General features: G+C 42.5%; 3 protein-coding genes across 6 annotated transcripts; 2 read left to right on the top strand and 1 right to left on the bottom strand.

Annotated features, from left to right (window-relative positions):
- The first annotated feature begins 771 nt into the window (after positions 1-771).
- ipp (intracisternal A particle-promoted polypeptide) lies at positions 772-7,184 on the top strand. The gene is made up of 10 exons (XM_080034800.1): positions 772-825; positions 1,230-1,679; positions 2,432-2,643; positions 3,063-3,282; positions 3,436-3,591; positions 4,038-4,205; positions 4,309-4,446; positions 4,997-5,119; positions 5,241-5,461; positions 5,968-7,184. Exons 2-10 carry the CDS (start codon positions 1,313-1,315, stop codon positions 6,190-6,192), a joined length of 1,830 nt encoding a protein of 609 aa, XP_079890926.1. The 5' UTR covers positions 772-825; positions 1,230-1,312; the 3' UTR covers positions 6,193-7,184.
- A 698-nt stretch (positions 7,185-7,882) lies between these two features.
- Positions 7,883-9,421, bottom strand: LOC307255931 (transmembrane protein 69-like). Its single transcript, XM_080034762.1, has 3 exons — positions 9,348-9,421; positions 9,009-9,054; positions 7,883-8,903 (listed from the first exon to the last, which is right to left on the bottom strand). The coding sequence occupies exons 2-3, from the start codon at positions 9,045-9,047 to the stop codon at positions 8,190-8,192; spliced, it is 753 nt and encodes a 250-aa protein (XP_079890888.1). The 5' UTR covers positions 9,048-9,054; positions 9,348-9,421; the 3' UTR covers positions 7,883-8,189.
- A 297-nt stretch (positions 9,422-9,718) lies between these two features.
- Positions 9,719-21,186, top strand: gpbp1l1 (GC-rich promoter binding protein 1-like 1). Of its 4 annotated transcripts, none has more exons than XM_080034788.1 (12): positions 9,719-9,736; positions 11,411-12,689; positions 13,519-13,633; positions 14,696-14,825; positions 16,916-17,247; positions 17,637-17,712; positions 17,815-18,011; positions 18,617-18,760; positions 19,271-19,426; positions 19,687-19,811; positions 19,911-20,013; positions 20,537-21,186. In XM_080034788.1, the coding sequence occupies exons 3-12, from the start codon at positions 13,574-13,576 to the stop codon at positions 20,705-20,707; spliced, it is 1,494 nt and encodes a 497-aa protein (XP_079890914.1). In that variant the 5' UTR covers positions 9,719-9,736; positions 11,411-12,689; positions 13,519-13,573; the 3' UTR covers positions 20,708-21,186. The 4 variants fall into 4 exon arrangements, with proteins under 4 accessions (XP_079890914.1, XP_079890912.1, XP_079890915.1 ...); XM_080034786.1 differs by lacking the exon at positions 9,719-9,736 and adding an exon at positions 9,739-9,880; XM_080034789.1 differs by lacking the exon at positions 9,719-9,736 and adding an exon at positions 9,929-10,003.
- Positions 21,187-22,128: the final 942 nt, after the last annotated feature.

Here is a 22,128-nt window from a genome sequence, read left to right as displayed (position 1 = left end):
CAACAAAGTAGTAGGCCTAGTAGGCTACTTAAAGGATGGCTGAAAAGAGGTTGGCATGTGTCTACCTTGCAAGCTTTAATTAGCCCAAATGATAGTGCCACCACATATTCTCTACACCGATGGTTGTTTAATTCAGGGTGACACCTATCAAATAGCAGGAAATACAAGTCAAGTGATGGTTGCAGGACCTTTTCTTGTAACCATCACAGGCCTTTTTCACCTTAACTCCGTTGAACAGACAGGTATAATGGGCCTGAGGCCGTGCTCGACCTCTGTAGGCCTTTGTAATAACAGGTTTCCAAGCTACTGATTAAAAACAAACTGGGCTACCCATTGCCACTCTCTAAGAGTAGGCTAGTGGAGGAGCAAGGTTGCAGTCAACACAGTGGAGGAATGATCCATCTAAAATTACCATTCAGCTGGGGGCTGACATGCTAAGAATACTATGATAATTTACATGGTAGGTTTCTGTGGTTTGTTGTCCAGGACTTCCATTTCTTTTGGACGAGCTGCTCGTTCAAAGGCAACACCGCCACCTGGCGTCCTATAGCAAAACCTGGGTACACTGTATACACTGACCTTAAAATAAGAAAATGAATGCAAACATGAGTAACACAAAATAAGATAAGCAATATCTTTGTTTAATTTAAAGTTATATTTCCCCCCAAAAAAACTGTCATAAAATGCGACATCCTCGGGGATTGTTTAGTCATGACTGGGAGGGCAAACGTCCAACACCTAGGCCAGTGTAGTCGATCCAGAGAAAGGGATTGACAGTCTGCAGGGCGGCGGAAGTTGCTTACATCCTCATCAGTAAACTTATGGGTAAGACGCGACCAAAAACAAGCTGACGTTTGATTTCTTTTCTATACAAACCGCAATTCTCCATGAGTTGACACTCTCTGGAAGTGGCTGGTCGAGATTAAACGTTGTCCTTGATTTTATCTAATGAATAAGATGTTTGAGGCCACCCTGTCGAGCTGTCTGTTGGCTAGCATGCCTTGCTAACGGCGGCGGCAGGTGTTTATTTTATATAGGTTATCAACAAAGTAACTGACAGCGACTTACTTATGACTCTACCAGTGGGCTGTACTACGAGACGGTCTCAAAAGGCCGTGTTTACTGTTAACGCTCATTGTATTGCCGACATTGTCCCTGCTGTGTGTTGGTACACAACTCAACTGTGAAGTGTGTTTTGATGAAAATGCCTTCCGCTCGTGTCTTTTCAGGCCTGTGTTATGCTGAGACCCACTAGAGAGGAGGGCTTTGGGAATACTGGCCTCCATGTTAGCACAGCCCTGCCGCCGTTGTCATGTCCTCCACCTTTGTGTCAGCGTCCACTTGTCGCGGTGGCGGTTGTGGTGTTGGTGGTGATGATGATGCTGCTGCTGCCGCCATGGCAACCCAGGCGTCCGATCAGACGGTGCTGGCCTCGGACCGCTATGCCAGACTCATCCTGGCCCAGATGAACAAGATGCGGCTCCGCACTGACTTCTGTGACGTGGGGCTGAAGGTCGGCACGCGGGTCTTCAGGGTCCACCGGCTGGTGCTGGCCGCCAGCAGCCCGTACTTCTCCGCTCTGTTCTCAGGGGGCATGAGGGAGGCAGACAAGGAGGAGGTGCAGATCCTCGGAGTGGAAACTGAAGTCTTTGAGGTTCTGCTGGAGTTCATATACACAGGTCCGGTCCGCAATCCATCCTGGTTTTACCATCATCTTCCAGATAATCCATATGGTTTTGCATAGGGCTGCACAATATTAAATGGACTGTACTTTTATATTGTTTTACTAGTCTGGCTTGACCACTCTACGCGCTTCACACTGCTGTCGCTTTCACCCATTTGCACACACATTCACACACTGATGGCAGAGGATGTTGTACATCAGTAATCCTGAGGTTTTGATCTAACTACATTGTTTGCCTTTTATAATCCTTTACACACACATTTACACACCAATGGCAGCAGCTGTCGTGAGCAATTTGGGGTACATTGTCCAGGGACACTTTGACATGTAGCAGGAGGCGGGGGATCGAACCACCTACCCTGCGAAGACTGCCCTACCTGCTTAGCCACAGCTGCCCCAGAAAACATGCACTATTGTTGTTTAATGTTGTGATGATGATATCACTTGCGATTAAACAAATACTTAAATATACAGTCAGTGTTCCTTTCTTTCTGCTTTGAGTTCACTGTCAACATAGACCCCATGTCTACATGGGGCTTAATCTGATTGGCCAAACATATATATATATGAAATCATGCCCTAATATGCAGAGCATGAATCCATGGCACATGGAATATGCTTCCAGTTATTGCGGTTCAAGCAGTCTTTGCGATACATATTTACGATTATGATACATTTTAGACATTTTCTGCAGTCCTAATTTTGTGCAGTTTTTTAAAATGGAATAATGTACCCCTTTCCCGTCAGGCGTGATCAGCGTGACAGTGGAGAATGTTCAGGAGCTGATGGTGGCGGCGGACATGCTGCAGCTGAACGAGGTGGTGTCTATCTGTGGAGAGTTTCTCAAGGGCCACATTGACCCGGCCAACTGCGTGGGCATCTTCCAGTTCCTTGAGCAAATTGCCTGCATGGAAATGCTGGAGTTTACTGAGAACTACATCCATGTTCACTTTCTGGAAGTATGAAACAACACAACACTTTTCTCTATGTCAATACTAGCCTTATAATACCATTATTTATCATTCTGATTTGGCTTAAAAAAACTCCCAGAGAACTTGAGGTCTGCTGCAACTCTAAGCTCTTTCAAATCAAGTCTGAAGACTTTTCTCTTTCCATTTTAACCTGTCATTTTTTATTTTATTTAAATGTTCTATTTCTATTCATTCGCTTTTACATGTTTTATTAATTCGCTTTTCTAATGTGTATTGTGTATTTTAATCGTGCCCCTGTAAAGCACTTTGAATGGCCTTGTGTCTGAATTGTGCTATATAAATAAACTTGCCTTGCCTTGCCTAAAGCAGTTGAACTCCCACTGTCATTTTCAGGTTTGTTGTTACAGATTGCCTTTTATGAACTGCCCCTCCCTCCCCCCCTTCAGGTGTGCGTCACTGATGAGTTCAGAGGCCTGTCGAAGGATCAGCTGGTGAGGCTGCTGAGAAGCGAAGAGCTGAGAATTGAAGATGAGTACCAGGTCTTTACTGCAGCCATGGACTGGGTCCTCCAAGATGTGGCAAAGAGGAAAAAACATGTGGTGGAGGTGCTTGAACCAGTCCGCTTCCCTCTGCTTTCCCCACAGAGACTGTTCAAGTACATAGAGGGTGAGGAATATGTCAAATCTTCCACAACCACTATATATATATATATATATATTATTATTTTTTTTTACATACTTAAGGATGTATATACACATACATCTTACACATTGTTAAGAACACATAGAACACCTTGCCATTTGTTTTCATTCATTGAAGGTGTCACAGACTTTAGCCTGCGGGTTGCGCTGCAGACTCTGCTGAGGGAATACACCGAAGTCACAAAGTCTCCCAAAGAAAACAAGATGTACAGTCAGCTCCAACCAGCCAAGATGAGACCCAGAAGGAAAGCAAGGAAATACCTCTATGCCATAGGTTCTGTTTCAGATTACTTTCTTTTGCGTATTCTTCAGGATTTTGGAGAGTTAAAAGCTATAGTGCGTAACTTTGTAGGATGTATGTTACATTCATACTATTTCCAGACGAGTTGACACAAAGTTGTTTAAGCCTATCAGTTCCACAAAGCACTCTCTGGCACAATGGCTGAAAATCCCAAGAAGTGACTATGAACTGTTTCATTCATTTCAATGTCGTTGATTCCACTGCTAAGAAAAAAACCTGGACATACAGCAAAAAATAATAAAAATCAATGCGCGATCACTGAAGGCACAGTTTTGTTGTAATTACTAAGAATTTATCATGGGGGCGACAGAAGTTACGCACTATAGCTTTAATTTAAGACCATACCGGATATTTCCCAAATAAGAAATGTCAGATATGTTGATTAATGTTGGACATTTTTATTGTTGTCCTCTTGGCAGGAGGCTACACTCGGCTGCAGGGCGGGCGCTGGAGCGACAGCCGGGCACTGAGCTGTGTGGAGCGCTTCGACACATTTAACCAGTACTGGACCACCGTGTCGTCCCTGCACCAGGCCCGCAGCGGGCTGGGGGTGGCAGTTCTGGAGGGTATGATCTATGTGGTGGGAGGTGAGAGAGCTTAAGCCTGTCTTGTGTTTGTGTTCAAGGCAAAAAAATAAGAATAAGCTCCATAATCCTCAGTCTGACAAGGCCTTTCTCTTTATCCCACTAGGGGAAAAAGACTCGATGATTTTCGACTGCACAGAGAGATACGACCCCGTGACCAAGCAATGGGCCGCTGTGGCGTCTCTCAACTTCCCTCGCTGTGGAGTTGGTGTCTGCCCCTGTCACGGAGCTCTGTATGCACTAGGTAAATGCCAAAGTTATACTAATCCCTTGTTCCAAAATACAAACGGCACACACTAATACTAAATTCCAATACTAAATTGCTGCTTGAGGAATGCTGACATCTTTCATTTTTTACAGCTAAAGTTGTTAATGAGGAGTTTTTTAAAAGCATAATGAAAGGTCCAGTGTATGACACTGGCAGTGACATACACCTGACTTTCATTATGGTTTAATTGGATGGAAATCATGCAAACTGTTGGACATTTATCCAAAAGAAAAATGATTTTAACAGTGTTGTGTCAGTGCCCGGCTCTACCTGTTTTTCCATGAGGTTAGGGATAGCAATTTAGATTGCTAAGTAACCCTAAAACCACAGTTTAAAAACATGAGCTAATATAATTTAAATCACAATATAAATGATAATAGAAAGCACTGATAAAGATATTGTAATCACTGATTGAAACACAAAAAAGTTATAACTCTCAAAGTGCAATTAAATAAACAATTCATTGCCAGCCCTCGGGAAACTTTTGACAAAACCCCCAACCCCATAACGGACTGTGCTTCTGCAGGTGGTTGGATTGGTTCTGAGATTGGGAAGACCATGGAGCGATATGACCCAGAGGAGAACAAGTGGGAGGTCATCGGCAGCATGGCAGTTCCTCGTTACTACTTTGGCTGCTGTGAGCTACAAGGTGTGTTTCCCACACAGTTATAAGTGATAAAGAGCCCCGGTTTTTGCTTGGGTTCTCCTAGTTTATTTCTCCCCTGATGACATCAACACTCAGTGAAGCAGCTTCTGATCACTCTTTCCAGGTTTTATATACGTGATAGGAGGAATCAGTGACGAGGGAATGGAGCTACGTTCAGCCGAGGTGTACGACCCCATCTCTCGCAGATGGAGCGCGCTGCCCGTCATGGTGACACGTCGAGCCTACGTGGGCGTCGCCTGCCTCAACAACTGCATTTACGCAGTGGGCGGCTGGAATGAGGCACTGGGAGCCCTAGAGACAGTGGAGAAGTACTGTCCAGAGGAGGTGAATGGGGGGAGGTGGGATGTTACTTTAAAGCTTCTGGAAACATGGTCTTAAATAGTAAAAATCAATATTTGATGTCAAAGTTGGGTGTCTCAATAAACCTTACAAAAATCTGATTGAAATTAAATAATAATATAAATTATAATAATAAAACTCAGCTTTTTTTGGTTGACAGGCCTGTGTGGGCGTGGCTGTATCAAATGGTATCCATTTATGGCAATTGGTTCAAAATACTTACTGTGTAATAAGAAGCATAACCCGCTTTCGCTAAAGCGAACTTCTGTAGAGTTTATCAAAATTAAATGACAATATCTTTTAATATGACTAATTCTTTGCAAATGCTTACTGTCATGCAACTAACTCCCCAAATGACATAGTTAGAAGGGTTTAGTGGAGTTAGGTTTACAGGGTTCTTCAAAGGGTCACTAAAGGCCCTTCAGTAACAGTTACATTTTCAGTCAGTTTTCCGTAACACTCCACTCACCTCTGCACTTGTCTCTCTCCAGGAGAAATGGATGGAGGTGGCCTCAATGTCGACGGCTCGCGCTGGCGTTTCGGTGTCTGCCGTGAACGGGCTACTGTACGCCGTCGGGGGCAGGTCAGCCAGCAGGGACTTCTCTGCCCCGGTGACAGTGGACTCTGTGGAGATCTATGACCCTCACCTGGATACCTGGACTGAAGTTGGCAACATGATCACCAGCCGCTGTGACGGCGGGCTAGCTGTGCTCTGACAGCCAGGGACAAGCAAAAACTAACTGTGAAGGTCCGTATCGGCACCGGGACCAACCCAAAACTGCATAAAACTGGAGAAAAACCGCACCTTAGGAAACACAGATATGTGTTTCGGTCTCAAGAAGGTTTTCACTTGATCATATGTTATTTATACATGGGTTAGACATGTTTTTTCTTTTTTAATTGGTCTTCCACATTTGACATGTATTGCATTTTATCAGACAGCATTTGAAACCAGATCTAGCAGCTTCTGCTTACACATGATGTTAGACGATTCATTTTTGTCTCCATTTTTAATTGACTAAATCCTTTTACCAGACTTTCAGACTGGCAACACATTTCTTGTTTTGCTCTTTTGTGAATTTAAAGACCAAACGATACTTGTGATAAGAAGTTCTGTTTTGGATGGACCAGAGTTTCTTCTTCCCAAGTCCTGTGGGGATCTTAGACACTTTTTGGATAAGATGTGAAAGCACTGTTTTTTTTTCTTTGTTTGAGGCGAGTGCATTGCAACTTCGGAGATTTATGAAATCCACTTTAACGTATTTAATAATGGAACCACGGTTACATTGTTCCAAGTGATGTCTGTAAACAAATAGAAACTTGAACAGCACACCACTGTTGTCGTATGTGTGCAGTTACCAACTCAATACTTGTCACTGGATTATTTTAATTATAATAATAGTGCCTCTTAGACACAATTCAAACTTAAATCCGAGCAGTAAAGAACGCTCTATCATTTAATTGGTGAGTGTCACCTGAAATAACTAAGATTTACATTTCAATGTATAGAGAACACACAGCCTAACTATTTTATGACAATGCACTTGTTTAGAAAGGTGTTTGCCTTCTTTATGGTAAGTCCTCCATATTTCCACTTTGGATGTTGAAGCTCATTCCATTTGTGAGCTGACAGTGTTCCTTGTCATGCACTGTTATCCCTTTTCAAACAACAGTAATAACCTATTTTTTGATTGCTTATCAGAATAAATAAACCTCATGAGCTATGTGCGTGGGTTAAAAATGAACCTACATGTCTCACTTGTTCCTTTAGCAGTCCTGTGCAAACGGCAATACATACAATGTCCTCATTACTCTGTAAGTGGTACAGTATGTAATGTACTGAGGCTTGTCATGGAGGTGTTTTAGGTATGTTGTGGTCTTTGCTCAAAAACTGCACCTGTACAGCTGATCTACTATGTGAATTCCTGCAATATAAAGGACTCTGCCGTAAAAATCCAACTGAGATTTTATATTAAAGGCGGAGTCAGCTATTCCGGAGAATGCGTGTCTTCAAAATCAATTTTTCAAAATTCATGAATATCTCCCCTTATGAAAAAAAATATCGACATTCCTAGTCTCTGTATTAACACTGGAATTGTTTTAAGCGCGCACACAGTACGGTCAGGTAATGCATCATGAGGAGATAATCACTGATTTCGACAAGCGTTCTCCAGAATCGCTGACTCCACCTGACAAACATGACATGACAAACACATCCTGAGAGAGGATTTATGCCCTGTGCAAACTACAGAAGCTACACTCGCTCTGTAAGATTTCATTTGACATTCCCCTTCTGGATTTGTGGCCCACAGTGAGCTCAATACCAGAATGCAGTTAATCTGACATGAAATCTCCAGTGCCCTTTTTATTAGGTCCTGTTTTCATCAGTTTGGCTCAAGTATGCTACTGTACAACATTGAGGTTGTAGCTCCGCTGCTTAAACTCAGCGCTCATAGATTATCACTGAATGTCAATCTTGGAATGTGCGAAAATGCATGATTATTTCCAGGACTGGTGCTATATTTACGTCACCCTCAGTATAGTAATTAAAGAGAGACTTGGAGACATTTTTCTAAATTATACAATTGATAAGATATAAAAACTAACAAGGCAGTGTACAACATGAAAAACCAGACGGTCTGAAGATCTGCACTTCATTTTACAATTTTATTAGGTCTATTTGGCTCAAATTACAAACTGTCCTCGGTTTGAATCAGTTCAGAATCTCTTTGAGTTTCTTCTCAGAGCAGTATTTCTTAAGTGTCAGGGTAGCCACCAGGGAGAAAGTGGCGACCAGAGTGAGGATGGTTCGCATGGCTTTGAACCAGGAGGGGTAGCCGGGCAGCAGGGTCAGGTCGTAGTGCAGAGAAAGACCAAGTCCCATAACAACCACCAGGGCTCCCTCTGCAATATTGTCCCTGCAGAGGAGCGCCAGCCAGGCCACAAGTGAGGGCACCACGCTGTTTCCCAAGTTCATCCAGTCGGGCTGAGCAGGACTCCCCGCAGGCAGTGCAAACCCCCAGCGGGCACCTCCGAGGAACGAGACTATAGTGGCTCCATATACCACCTGAGCATAGGCCACCTCAGGGTAGAATGAATGTGTGGCAGCCATCAAGACAGGGGCGGACAGGAACGGGAGGAGCCCAGCGAAACCGAGGTACAGAGCGGGTTTGGGAGACTGGACGAGGGCCCTCAAACTGAAACCCTCTTTGCTGTCGCCGCCTTTCTCTGAGGTGCATCCTGAATCGCTGTGGCAGAGACGTGAAACAGGCCAGCTCACGGGCCTGATGTTCAGCAAACTGTTGGTGGAAGTTAGTCTGGATGAGGCCGTTAACACTGAGGAGGCTCCAGGGTGAAACGGCAGCTGAGTCTCTGTTGTATAGATTGGTACTCTGGTTGTCTGCCGAAGACATCTCCATATTGGAACCTGAGAACATTGAATCATATAAGTGCATATGCATGCATCATCATTCTTGTTGTTATGCAATGCTGTATATAGTAAATTAATTTATCAAAGTTACTTTAGTCTTACCCCAGAAATGATGCGTCTTCCAGGTGCGAATCCAATCATTTTCAATCTGTAAAAAAATAAAAAAATAAAACAGCTTTAAAGGAATGAAACAGTCCCCATAGCACATGCAGTCTGGAGTTGTATATGATATAATCATCCAGGCTAACGTTGGTGCTATGAACAGCTAGCATCCAGCCTCAATAACCATACTCGCTCAACCTGACGCAATACAGAGCTATCCTACTGTAACAACCTAAACCACACATGTTCCTTAACATAGACGTTTGCCTTTTTTAATTTTTTTGCTAAGGCCATTGCGAACACAATCAACTAGAGCTATATTCACAAAGTTGACGTTACCTGGTTAAAGTAGAGGTCGTTTTCTAGCTGCCATGCTATAGGCAATCGATTAAACGCCTGTCTCTTGATCTCCCCAAGCTGAACGAGACAGGATCTGATATCGATTGGTTTGGCTGTCTGTGGCGGGGGAGGTATTAAGTTATATTCAAGATGGCATAATAGTTGTGCTGCCTACACTGTTTTCTATGAATATTTTTTAAATTGATAATTTGTATTATTAATTCTTTGAATATGTTCGAGTGTTTTCATCTAAAAAATAATATTTTGCCGGCTAAACTAAAGAAAAAAAACTATTAAAACAGTGGCACGTCGTTAAGTTGCAAAATCACGACGGGTCGTGAACGTAGCATCATTGAGGCTGTTCGAATCCCTCAGTGGCAGCGCCAGTGGTAAGCACTGCGAAAACCCAAACAAACTTCAATAGCTGTGTCTCTAAACAAGTTTATAGTTGCAAACAAGTGTAACTAGTGAATGTCTACATAATGTATATGTGTGAGTGATGCTGTACACGAGGCTATCTTGCACAGAGGAAGGTAACAGCTATATGGTACCGTCATGAAACACTGCAAGTTAGCGCGCTAGCATTTAGCAAGCTGACGAGTGTGTGCTGCTGCTAAGGTAGCCATTTTGAAACTGTGTTGTTCCAACGGAGCCAGGTCTGTTTACCTCTATAGTATGTTTGTGACAGCTACTTAAATAGACAGCTTAAACAAGCGGGAGCATTTTAAATGCGTTTTTACTTTGGTAAGCCCCGTAACCCTGCTATTTCAAGAAAACTACATCGCAGTGTTCGCGGGCCAGTCAACAAACTGGGTAACGACAGCTATCAGCTAACAATTGCTATGCTAACGTTAACCTCAGTCAACTCAACAGAGTTAGCTAGCAGCAGAGCGAGGACGGGTCTGATAATGTTGTTAGTTAGTGATTACGTTGATTAGTTTGCTACCGCTGCAACCGCTTTGCGCATAATTTTGATGTACTTTATTCCATAACATTACATGGCTAGTTTGCATCGGGAAACGTGCATGAAGCGCTACTGTGTCCTCAGTTGTTTCTGCTGCAGTTTTGTGGACACATGGGTTTCCCACAGTGTATAATAATGTTATATTTGGCTACCCTAAAAAAACTAGCCATGCATGGGTTTTACCGTCATTCATCTTATTGTTATAGTGTCATTGAGTATTGTCAAATAGTGAGGTAAATATCTGGTTGTATGTGGAGCTCTTACATAATAGTTCCTTGGGAATACGATAACGAGTCGTTGAACAGTGGCTCAGGAGTGGTGGCTCTGAGTGTCTGCATACAGGATTGATCTTTTTGTCGGTGTCAAAAGGCTGTATAATATTTGAATGGTTGTGTAGGACTAAATAATCGCTTTTGAGACTATAGACCTCAGTTTCATCCCGCCTCACACTGACTGCCAGGCCTGTTTAGATGCGCAGCAGTCTGGGGAGAAGTACCGAGGAAGAAAGTGCCCAAGTTATTTTTAAACTGGTATAAATATTTCATTTACCAAAGCCGACACGATTTTATTAAGGAGCTTGCTTTCAACGTGGGGCGCTTCTTAGATCTCTGAGTCATGTTTTTTCTCTCCCACCACCACTCGCGTTTGAAGTGTCAAACACAGTTCCTTGTTTTGGCCTTGGTTGTCTCCTCGATTGGAAGCTATTTTGAGGTTTAGTAAGGTAATTTGGTGCAGACTAGCGTCTTGCATACTGTTTGTGGCATATCTTTAAGGTATTTGCAGTAAGACAGGTTTTGAATTGTTATGGTGGTTTAGTTTAAATATTGCTGTTTTTTTTAATTGGAATTTACTAAGCAAAACTAACAGTCTGATACAACAGTCTTGCAAAAAAGCTATTAGAAAGGTGTTGATTCTACTATATGGTTATTTCGGAAGCTGTTTTGTGGTGCTGTTACTGTAGGAATGTTTGAGGATTATTGCATGTTCCTTTAGCTCGGTGTACCTTGCATTAAACGTGTAACTGAGTGTATACATACATGTATTTTACTATACAACTATAATACTTTGACACTATTTTTGTTGAATTTGTTTGCCGCAGATCCAGTCTGTTCCCGAGCACATACCAGTCAACCATCAGCAAGAGAACGGAAAACTACTCTGCAACTTCAGGAAAGACCCACTTGACAAATTTTGGATGCATATTTTTTTTTTCAACCTTCATTTTGAAGTTGATCAAGGATTTCTTTTTGGACAAGTGTAATTGTTTGAGGGCTGTTGTGCATCGTATGACACAAAGGCCTTTTGACTTGTGGAAGATTTTTTGTTTCGCTTTTGAGCTTGCATATCTATGAAATCAGATCTATACCATATACCTGCTTCAATCAGAAAACCTCAGATAATTAAATGGGCATCATACAAATGTGATATTCAAACATCTAAAGATAAAAACAGCACTATAATGCATCATTCAGCATCTCCATTTCACTAACCAAAACTGAAAATGACGGCAATGTAACATAGGGTTTAACTTCCTTCACTGTCATGTGACTTTGAATCTTTGAGCATTGTTTTTCTTCAAACTCAGACGGCCTTTTCCGCAGTTTAATGAGGTGAGCAGTGGTGATCAGTGACCTCCATTGCCAATCAAAGACTGTTTCTGAACTAATTTTTCTTTTCTGCATGCGTTTCGGTAGATCTTAAAATGATTCTGTAAAAGGCCTACCGTAAAAACATACTGGCACACAGTGTGGCAGGACAACACCTGTGTCTCTCCCCGACCCATCAGGTGTCAAAGTGGAACTGCTGTCCAAATCCCAGGGCAGACAGCGACTCACAGACTGCTTCCTTCTATTAATAATAAGACAACCTAGCTCTTCCTCACTGATGGGACACATCACCTGTTAAATCAATTCACATAGACAGTAAGAGCAAATGCTTTGAAGACTTTCAATCTGCCTGGAAGAAAAATTGCCCGGACTGGAAACGGTTGCACTCAGAATTCATCAGAGACGTAACCCGGCACAGAGGCTGCTGGGAAATCTGGTTCAAGGAGGAAAATTGGTTCCTTTTTAGACCTGTGCGCTTCCGCTTAAAATAAAAAAATCAGCTTCCTGCTTGGCGAGTTCTCTGGATTGCCACTCCAGATAATTCCTAGGACCATTTGACCCCATCGCCCAGTGTTTCACCCTGGACGAAGGGATCCGCCTCTGGGGAAAGGGGCTGTGCTGTCCTGGCGGAGGTGGAGAGGGGCTTGTCGTCGGCGTGCTGCTCCCCGTCTGTCAGTGCACAAACTCTGTGATCATCAGTGCCACCAGGCCTGAGGAATCGAGCCCAGAGAGAGAGAGGAGGCAGAGGACTTCAGAGCCACAGACTCTGGGGTAATGATAAAAGTTTAATCGTCTGACCCAGCTATGGCAACTTTGCATGGATGTTTACGTTAGGGATTTCGTTAAAGGTGGAGTCAGAAATTCTTGATAACGTTTGTTGACAAAATCAATTTGGTAATTTCAGTGAATATCTCAAGATCCGCTACCTGCACGTACTGTCTGTGCTGGAAAAAAAATCCAGGGTTTATACACAACGCCTAGGCTCTGTAAACGTGCATTGGGAAAAATAAAACACGAAAGGGGCCCACCGTAACCAGCAACATACCCGTTGGCGTTTACAGAGCATAGGCTGTGTATCAACAGACGGGTAGTGGATTGTGAGGAGAAAGTCACTGATTTTGACAAAGTATTCTTAAGGATAGCTGACTGCATCTCTAACTGATGAGGTGTGGTCCTTTCACATGTCATTTGTCAACATGTTGTGAGAAGCAGGTGTTTTATTTAATTTCTTTTAACTTTGTATGCAGAATAGTTTAAAATCTATTTTTTAATAAATGAGTTATATACATTTATGACATGCAAACGTTGTAGAGTAATACTTGTATGATGCTGCACAGTATATTTTCGATGACAACCAGCAAGTCAAGCTTTGTTGTTTTCTACTAAGAATAGGACTCTTTTTGATTCGTCTTGAGAGAGATTCTAACACAGTGGATTTTTAAAATAACCGGTGGTAGACAAAACACCTGACAGAGATGACATGAAATCAGAGCTGGATGCAGGTGGATTCAGTGTCAGAGATTCCAATTCTCTCCTTGAAATTTCACAATCTGCTTTTATTTCTTCTAATGTCATTCTAACTGTCCTTCTCTTTTGTTAGATCCTGGCCATGAGGTTTGATGCCTCGATCCACTGACCGGAAACACTGGACCTAAATGGCGCAGCATGACTTTGTCCCTGCCTGGCTTAACTTCTCCACGCCCCAGCCTGCCAAGGTGTGTGTGTGTGTGTGTGTGCATGTGTGCGATAGACGGGAGCTAGGAAATAGTGTAACTGTTTTAAAGCTTATTTGTGAATGTTTGTTTGTGGTTGCTATATTTATTTTGTGTGGATTCAGTGCAAATCAATGACAGTGCAGTCGGTTCAAGGTTCGACAGTGACTCACTTTGGAGATTGGACAAGATTGCAGGATTGTCTACATTTGCTGTGATTTGAAAGAATCTCAAATTCCTGGAAGGACTGATTTTAGGTGTTTAGAGTTGAGATAGAAGTGACAGTGAAATGGCGAGCTGCGCAGCAAATACGCTGTCGGAAAAAGCACAAATTAAAAGTTTCTTCTACTGATTCCATTGTATTCCTGTATCAGGAATACAATGCTATCTGGAGCTCAATGTTGCCCAGCTAAGTGGCCTGCCTGTGAAATCAAGCATCAAGACGGAGCAATAAGTTGCACAGTCACTGTCTTCCTGACACATGACTTCACCTCAGTGTCATGTGAGGGATTAGAATGCATACGTTCAGCACTACAGTTTATTCTCCTAGATTTTTGCTCTATGTAACACTATGTTTTAAAGATTTCCTTGAGGTGAAACTTGCGGTGATAGGCTGAGAAACACAATTTAATTTGATCTCTGAACCTCTGCTGACCAAAAGTGGATGATTCAGTCGGAATCAAAAGCGCAACTGTCCAGAGTGACTTCCGTATTTACCGCTAAGAATCACGTAGGCGGTGTTATTCTCATCTTGCTGGCTTCCACAGCTGCACATTTCTTATGATAAAACCTTCCTATGTTATTTTGAGTTCCTATGCTTTCTGTTTTTGTTCACCTTCGTCCCCTAAAAATAGATCCCTCCCTACTCTGACACTTTCACTTAGAAGTATTTCAGTTCTCTGAGGCTGTAAGAGAATTATGGAGAGGATTCATGCCTATCTGAGTTTCTTCGCAAGGACAAAGATAAAGTAGAGGGGAACACAATGTCCTGATAAATGGTCTAATTCTGGTTTGTGTATTTGGTTATTTTGTGTTGTCACTTAACCGCTTCCTGCCCTCCTCCAGTCCCCTGCTGCCAACCTTGAGAAACAAGGTGAGCCCCACCTCCACAGAGACGGCAGAACCTCTGTCAGCCGCCGCCGCCACAACTCCTCTGATGGCTTCTTCAACAACGGCTCCCTGCGCGCCCCAGCAGGTAACGACTCAGAGCAGTCGCCCTCTCAATGTTGACCCTGTGTTTGTGAATACTGGGCTTTACTTAGGGTTGTGCCGATAGGCGTTTGAAGGCACAATCAATTTTATTGACTGATGTGCAGTGGTGAGAGAAAGAGACAGACAAGAAAGTTAAACTGCCTCTGAGCAATATTGGTAACAGATAATTCAGCAGTTAAACTGATCAGGGGTCAGAAATGATTGCTGCAGCAGCTAGGTGCTCCTTGTATTTGATTTAATGTCTAGGAAAAGCAGTCTGCTTACTGATACAATATGGGTCTAGAACAGATAAAATCTGCACCTACACTTTTTCAACATCTGGTTAGAATGCATCTTTGACCAAATGTGGATGTGTCTGATTAGAAGGATAGACACTAATATTGAACGTTCAGTTCTTTGTCAAAACCTGTCATTGTCAGGGGCTGACTCTTTGACAGAAGCAGTTTAAAAAACGAACAGGTAAAATTTAAAAAAGTAATTGAATTGTGTCTTCTTTTATCTACTAAAATGTCTGTTTTTAGTAGGATTTAAAGATGGGATTTAAGCTGACTGTATGAATGTTTCAAACATCCAATCAGCCCTCATGCCAAGTCAAATGATTCTGGTGATGGCAAGCAGCAGACTTGTACTGAAAGAGGGATGAATTTATAGGTCTCTTTAGTGGATAATTGCATAATAAAGGCCACATGAGTCAGTGGTGTTGAGTGAGCGTTGTTAGCAACTGATAGGTGGCGTTGGAGTCTTGTCCCCTCTTTTTACATAGTTGACATTGACACATTTTACACATATTGAGCTCCTTCACACCGCATTCAAACCATCTGGCTTTTATCTCTAGAATATGTTCATTATCTGACTTCAGATCAGCATCTGTACCTTTTTAATCCCAGGCCCAAATGTAATTCTTTTGTCAGTTAGGCTACCCGTTTGACAGGTTTTTCACCCATTTGTCCCACAGTCCCAGGGCTGTTTCACCATTGTCCCTCACTTTGCCCTCAGCTTTGGAAAGATGCAAGGCAGGTTTATGATTTTCAACTTGCTTTTGGTGTGCAATGCCATTCAGACATGTTGAACAAAATCTTCTGAATGTGCATGCTAGTAGTATTGATAACTGCTGGTTTACTTTCATTTAGGAAGTTGACCGTGTGACATGTTTGTGTGATGCATTTGTTCATTCAAATGTTGCTATGGCAGCACCATGTAGGCACTTTTGGTCCTTTGCAGAGCGCCCTACTGTAAGTGCAGGCTGTAACCGATGTGGCTGACATTCAAGATTAAACATGGGTTTGAGCTTCCTCTCCGTTTCTCTGTGTTCCTGTTATAGATTAATATTAACTTAACTGAAATTGCGTCTGTATTACGCTGTAGTAGTCAAGTAAAAGAATGGCAGACATTTGGACATTGATCCAAAGGAATTCTATCATTCTTAATATGAATGAATGTAAACACAGAATGGAACTCTTGTTGTCTGTGCCAAAGCATGAATCATGTAATCTGCTGCTCAGCCCTTTTTATTTAGTTAGTTGCTACAGGTGTTTTAATAACTTCTTTTAACGCCTTTTTGGTAACCAAGGATCAAAACCTTTTCCAAATCCACGTACTTCTTTCAGCTTAATACTTAACAAAATTAGTCACCCTGGGAGTGGATTCATAGTTTTAATTAAGAAATATATGATCTACCTTTTACAGTGAATCTTGAGTCTTGATTTGGCCTGACATCTGCTTTGTGTTTTTCTTGGAAACAACATAGTCTCAGCTAACATTATGCTAATGTACTTCCCTAGACATGGAAGCAGATGTAGCGCCAGCGGAAGTGCAAGTGTAACAAAAACGTCCATTTAGTAATCTGTCTGATGGCAGAATTATTGACTTGCCTGGAGTAATTAGCATTCACCAAGAAGGGGATTGCTGTTCTGCACTGACAAAGACCTAAGGTGTTCAGATGTTATTTCGGGAAAGTTGAAAGGGACACACCACTGTTCTATATGTCAAAAGCCACATTGCACTGGTTGTCGACACCCCCTATAGCCCAATGACATCATTCCTATATACACTGTATGTTTGTTCTCTCTGGAGGTGACGGATGGCAGCAGCCCTCTCTGCTTCTGAGGCATGACTCGGTGGACTCTGGGGTGGCCAAAGGAGGGCATGGTGGGCTGGCAGGGGGCTCGTGCTGGAAGGAAACACCCAGCTGGCATGGCTCCTCGCGGGGTGCCCAGGACAGCCTCCACCACCACCAGGGACGCCACCCCAAAAGGTTGGGAGGCGACAGGGACAGGCAGGTGGGGCACCGGCAACGCAACGGCAATTTTCATCCCCGCAAGGGCACCTCGTACCAGGACAAGTTCCCCAACGAGGAACGCAAAGACGGCAAGGACGACAAGCTAAAGTTTGTGGAAGAGGACTTTGTGAGTAGATATCCTGCTTTGACTTCTCCTAAGAACCTTGATAGTTCTCCAATCGAAAAGCTCAGTTAAAACACAAGAATCAGTGGCAAAGCTTTTTTGAATTGGTAAATTAAAAATGGTTGTTTTTAGGGAAATAATAATTGTTGTTAATACTGCATCTGGTCGTAGATTATAAAAGTTGTTTTAAGAAATATTATTGCTTCACATTTTTCCTTCTTTCCCAAATTTACCTTGTGATAAGACATTTGCATTTCATTTTGCACTACAAGAGTTTCCTTTTTAGTATCAAATGAGTCGTAATCCCATCAGCAGGAACATGCACAGGTTCTTGGAAATATAAAATTTGAACGCTTAGGCATTTAAAGCATTTTCTTTGTTTGTCTTTTTAGCCTTCCCTCAACCCTGAAACAACTGGAAAGCCTGGGACTCAGATGCGAGCCGTGGCTCCACATGCTGGAGTGTGGGGTAAGTTAATACTTGAATAAACAGGAGTAGGTTACAACGTCGAAGCTCTGTTCCTTGTCATCACCTTTGTAACTCTTCATCACTCACCGATTTATGTTCCAGAAAACCCCCCTAGTGGCAAACAGATGGTGTCCAAAATGCTGGTTATCAAGAAGATTTCCAAGGAGGACCCCAGCGCTGCCTTCTCTGCGGGGTTTGCCACTGCTGGCGCCTTGTCCACCAACGGCAACAAAGCTACCATTACAGGCTCCAGTGTCTACAAGAACCTGGTCCCAAAGCCTGCTGTGGTCCCCACCAAAGTAGGACTCACTGTGATTCGTCAAATTATTTCAGCAACTTGCTTTATTTTAGCAGTCATGCAAGATGTACTAATAAAGCACATTTGTATTAAAGGTCTATGCTCATTTTCAGGTTCAACATTGTAATTTGGCTTTCTACTAAAAACTGTATCCCTGGTGTAGTAAAAAACTTTTTATTTTTCTCAGTCATTGCTATATTTCCTCTTTTCAGACTCTGTGTGAAACGCTACGTTTTAGAGCCTGTCGCTATAAGCTCCGCCTTCCAAAAAGTCAAGTCTGCTCTGATTGGCCCTGAATGTAACAGGTGGAGATAGCGCTAAGTTAGGTTGGTAATAGGGGCCGTGGCTTCTTCCCTTATGACGCCATAAGTGGAAAAAAAGAAATTGGACTGGTGGTTTTTGAACACAGGTTTACAGAAAGGCAGAGGTGTAGAAAAAGAGGGGGGTTGTTTTTTCTCATTCTTTTGGAGTCTCTAGTCACACCGGGGACCCATATAAATGTTGAAAATGTGCATTTTGCATAGTATGTGATCTTTTAAATATGACAAGCTTAGCATACTGTATTTTTATTCCAGTTTCAAACTTAACAAAATGATTCTCTCCTAGAGCACCCAGTGGAAATCTGGTGGTAGAGAGATCACTAAGTCTGGCCTTCACATGCCAGGTCGAGATTCAGTCTTCACCAGCCCCGTCTCTGCAGCCAAACCCAGCACCCCAGTCAGTGCACCACAGCACAACACACAGAAAGAGGTGAGCACGGTTAGGGATTTTCAAACCCTGAAGAGAGCAGTCACATTAACAATGCTGTTGACTCAGACTTTGTACTAACATGTGCAACTGCAGAGCAAACAAACTGGTAAAATCCATCTGTGTTCTTAGTTCTTTTGGCATGTGGCATATGTAGCGGGCCTGTCCACATGTCAGTAAATCACAGGTTTTATCTAAACATAGATAAATATAATTATGTGTTAGCGTGGTTGGTGACTGAGAAGCTTACCTCCATGTGCACATAAAGTTTTCCTTTGCAGCAGTACATGTGCTCGTAAACTTTAATATAAAAAAAAAAACACATCGAAATGTAGCACTGAACATCATGACTGCAACTGCTGCGAACACTACAGTTTGGTCCAAAAAATGTCAAGCCAATTGGACTTTTGAGCTGACGATCCCAGTTTAAAAAAATCAAATAAAAAATCCTCTAACTTGCTCTCCTTTATGGCTCTCCCCTGGTCCTTGCCTGTGCCATGTTCATACCTGCAGCACCCTTCCAGCACGACTCCTCCCATAGACATTGCCCCGTCGAGGCTGAAGCTGATGCGTCGCGGCCCCGACCGTAAGAGTGAGTTCCTTCGAGCTCTGAAGGACGAGGGCACCGGAGAGCTCACGACCAGCAGCAGCCCAGGAACATCAGGAGAGGTAGGCAGTGCTCTGGATTCACTTCATAAAACCATCACATGGGACAGCACAGTTGTTATTATAGGCCCTGACAAACTGTCAATTACATTGTTTATTCTCTTTAAATATAATGTGGGACAGTTGGTGCTTGAAATTCTAAATAATTAGTAAGGGCCTAATCCAACAGCCAACAAGTCAAAAGAACTATGTAATATTTGAATGTTTGTAATAGAGAGAAAAAAAAAACCTTTGAACATTTCTTGCTGTGTTAATGGTCTCAGGGTGAAAGCAGCACCCCAGAGCCCAAAGCCTACAGCGAGGAAGTCTGCCACGAGAATGGTCTGTCCTACTCCCTCAGTGACTCAGACACCGAACACCTGTCCAGCTCCCTAGAGGCAGAGCACCGGTAAGACACACACACACGCACGCACGCACGCACGCACGCACGCACGCACACACACACACACACACACACGACTAAGCAGAAAATGACCATGCTTTACAGGTTGCTGAAGGCCATGGGCTGGCAGGAGTACCCAGAAAACGATGACAACTTCCTGCCTCTTACGGAGGACGAGCTGAGAGAGTTCCAGACTAAAACCGAACAGGTGAGCACGCAGAGAAACATCCGCTGTTGCTCAAGTATTTAAAGCCCCTGTTAACTGAATCCACAAAATCCTTCTAACTATGTCATTTTGGAGCGTCTGCTGCATGATGGCACGCATCTGAAAATAGTTTGTTAATCAAAATTAAATATATTGTCATTTAATTTTCGATAAATTTCACAGATATTTTGTTTAGAGAAGGCAGGCTATGGTCTGGTTCTTATTAAACCATAAGTATTTAGAACCAATCATGTTCTATGAAAAGTGACTGTTGCCATTGAGACCACTTGATACGAACACGCCCACACACTCCTGTTAAATGGTCTACACATTGAACATTTATTTTATTTTTTTCATTACGTTTTTTATATTGATTTTCAATCAGATGTTTATAAAAAGCTTATTGAGACACCCAACGTTGATGGATTTTGAGTATTTTGGACCAGGTTACCAGAGCCTTTTCCCTCTTCTTAATGAAAAGTGCCTCCCTCGTTCACATGTTAACTGTCCCGTGTCCTGTGTCCAGCTGAGGAGGAACGGCATGCAGAGGAATGGGGCTCTCCCAAAGGCGCGGGGTGTCACCCTCCACTTCACCCCCTGGAGGAGTGTGGCGGAGGAGAACGTCGAAGAGGGGTCCGAGTCCGAAACCAGTAGCAGCAGCCAGACCTCTGACGACGACGACTGCATCAAATCCTAACGTGGCTTTATGGAACAAAACAAAAAACAAAAAAACACAAACAGCCAACACAACATCCCAGCAAGCAATCCCCCTCTTCCTCTCATCTTTTTGTTTTTAGAGCACCATTTTGAATTTCTTTTTGTTTTTTGATTTTTTTTTGTTGTTGTTGTCGTCATTCTTGCACAAGGGAAAAACCAATCATATCCCAGTGAAGGAGGAGATTCCTGCTCCGCCGGACGTCGTTTTCCCTGCGTTTCCTCCTTCACTGCAGTCCCTGCCCTCTTTGACTCCCCCTCTCTCCCCATCCCCTTTCCCTTTTTCCTTTTTCTTCCTCGCTTTGTGGAACTGAAGTGTACATCCAGAAAAGAAGGGCAATGAATGCACACTTGATTCTGCTTTAAACAGACTAAACTCATTTCATTGATGATGCTGATGACACATTATTAATGATATTAATAAAAATTGGTTCCTGACAAGCTGATATGTTTCAATATGAAGCTGGCTACTGTGGTGTTTTGAGTCCCACATTTGAGTGGCAGGATTAAGATTTATGTATTTATTTGATTTTTTCTTAAAATGCTGCAATTTGTATCGATGCAGCTGTCTTGTGCAGTGTTTCCTGAAGATACTTTTTTTTAGTGCTGAATATCACTAAAGACCAGGTTATAGCTTGGATTTTTTTTTTTTTTTAAGTTTTGAAATGAAAGCAAATAAATTATATTTCAAAGTAGCACTTCAACAAATTATTTAAAGAGCCTTACTTTGATTGGTACCAATGTAGAATATAACCACATTTTTCTTTACATTTAGATGGTCACGAAATATGTGTCCATCAATTTCAAATTGGGATGTATGCCTATTAAAGATAAAATAACTATTAAATCATGCTGTACTTTTAGCAATTGCATGGAATTCTTTCAGATTGAATACAGGATTTCATAGCTTTCAATTAAATATGTAGATAAGCCTAAATAATGTGAAGGTATATTTCCAAAGATATTGCATTTATTCCACATTATACAGGTGTTGTCCTAGGAATAGCACAGGTGTTAATGATGGCTCATTTCCAATCCGGTGTCCTTAAACTTGGAACAGAGCCATGATATCATTTACAGCCTTACCTTTCATCTACTCAGAGTCGAGGTTTATTGAAAGAGTTATTTACTGGCCGTCAGAACAGAAAATAAAGCTGTAGGTTGAGAGCAAAACCAAAGTAACAGGAGGGAGAATCCTTTATTAGCTTCTAGACTCGTCACTTTCTGAGCAGACGTTTTAACTGTAATAGCAAGAAAATGTTAACCTTAAAGGCCTACTTCACCGGTGGGAATATGAAGGTGTATTGAATTGTGAGATCCTATGTAGTATAGTATATCTTACTGTGACATCACAGTAAGAGAAATGTAGGGTTAGACAGTGAGACCATAAAACACTCTTTCTGC

This window comes from Ammodytes marinus (genome assembly GCF_949987685.1).
Source record: "Ammodytes marinus genome assembly, chromosome: 9".
NCBI classification, from domain to species: domain Eukaryota; kingdom Metazoa; phylum Chordata; class Actinopteri; order Uranoscopiformes; family Ammodytidae; genus Ammodytes; species Ammodytes marinus.
The sequence above is the reverse complement of the archived record's forward strand: the minus strand, read 5'-3'. Positions and strand labels throughout refer to the sequence as shown.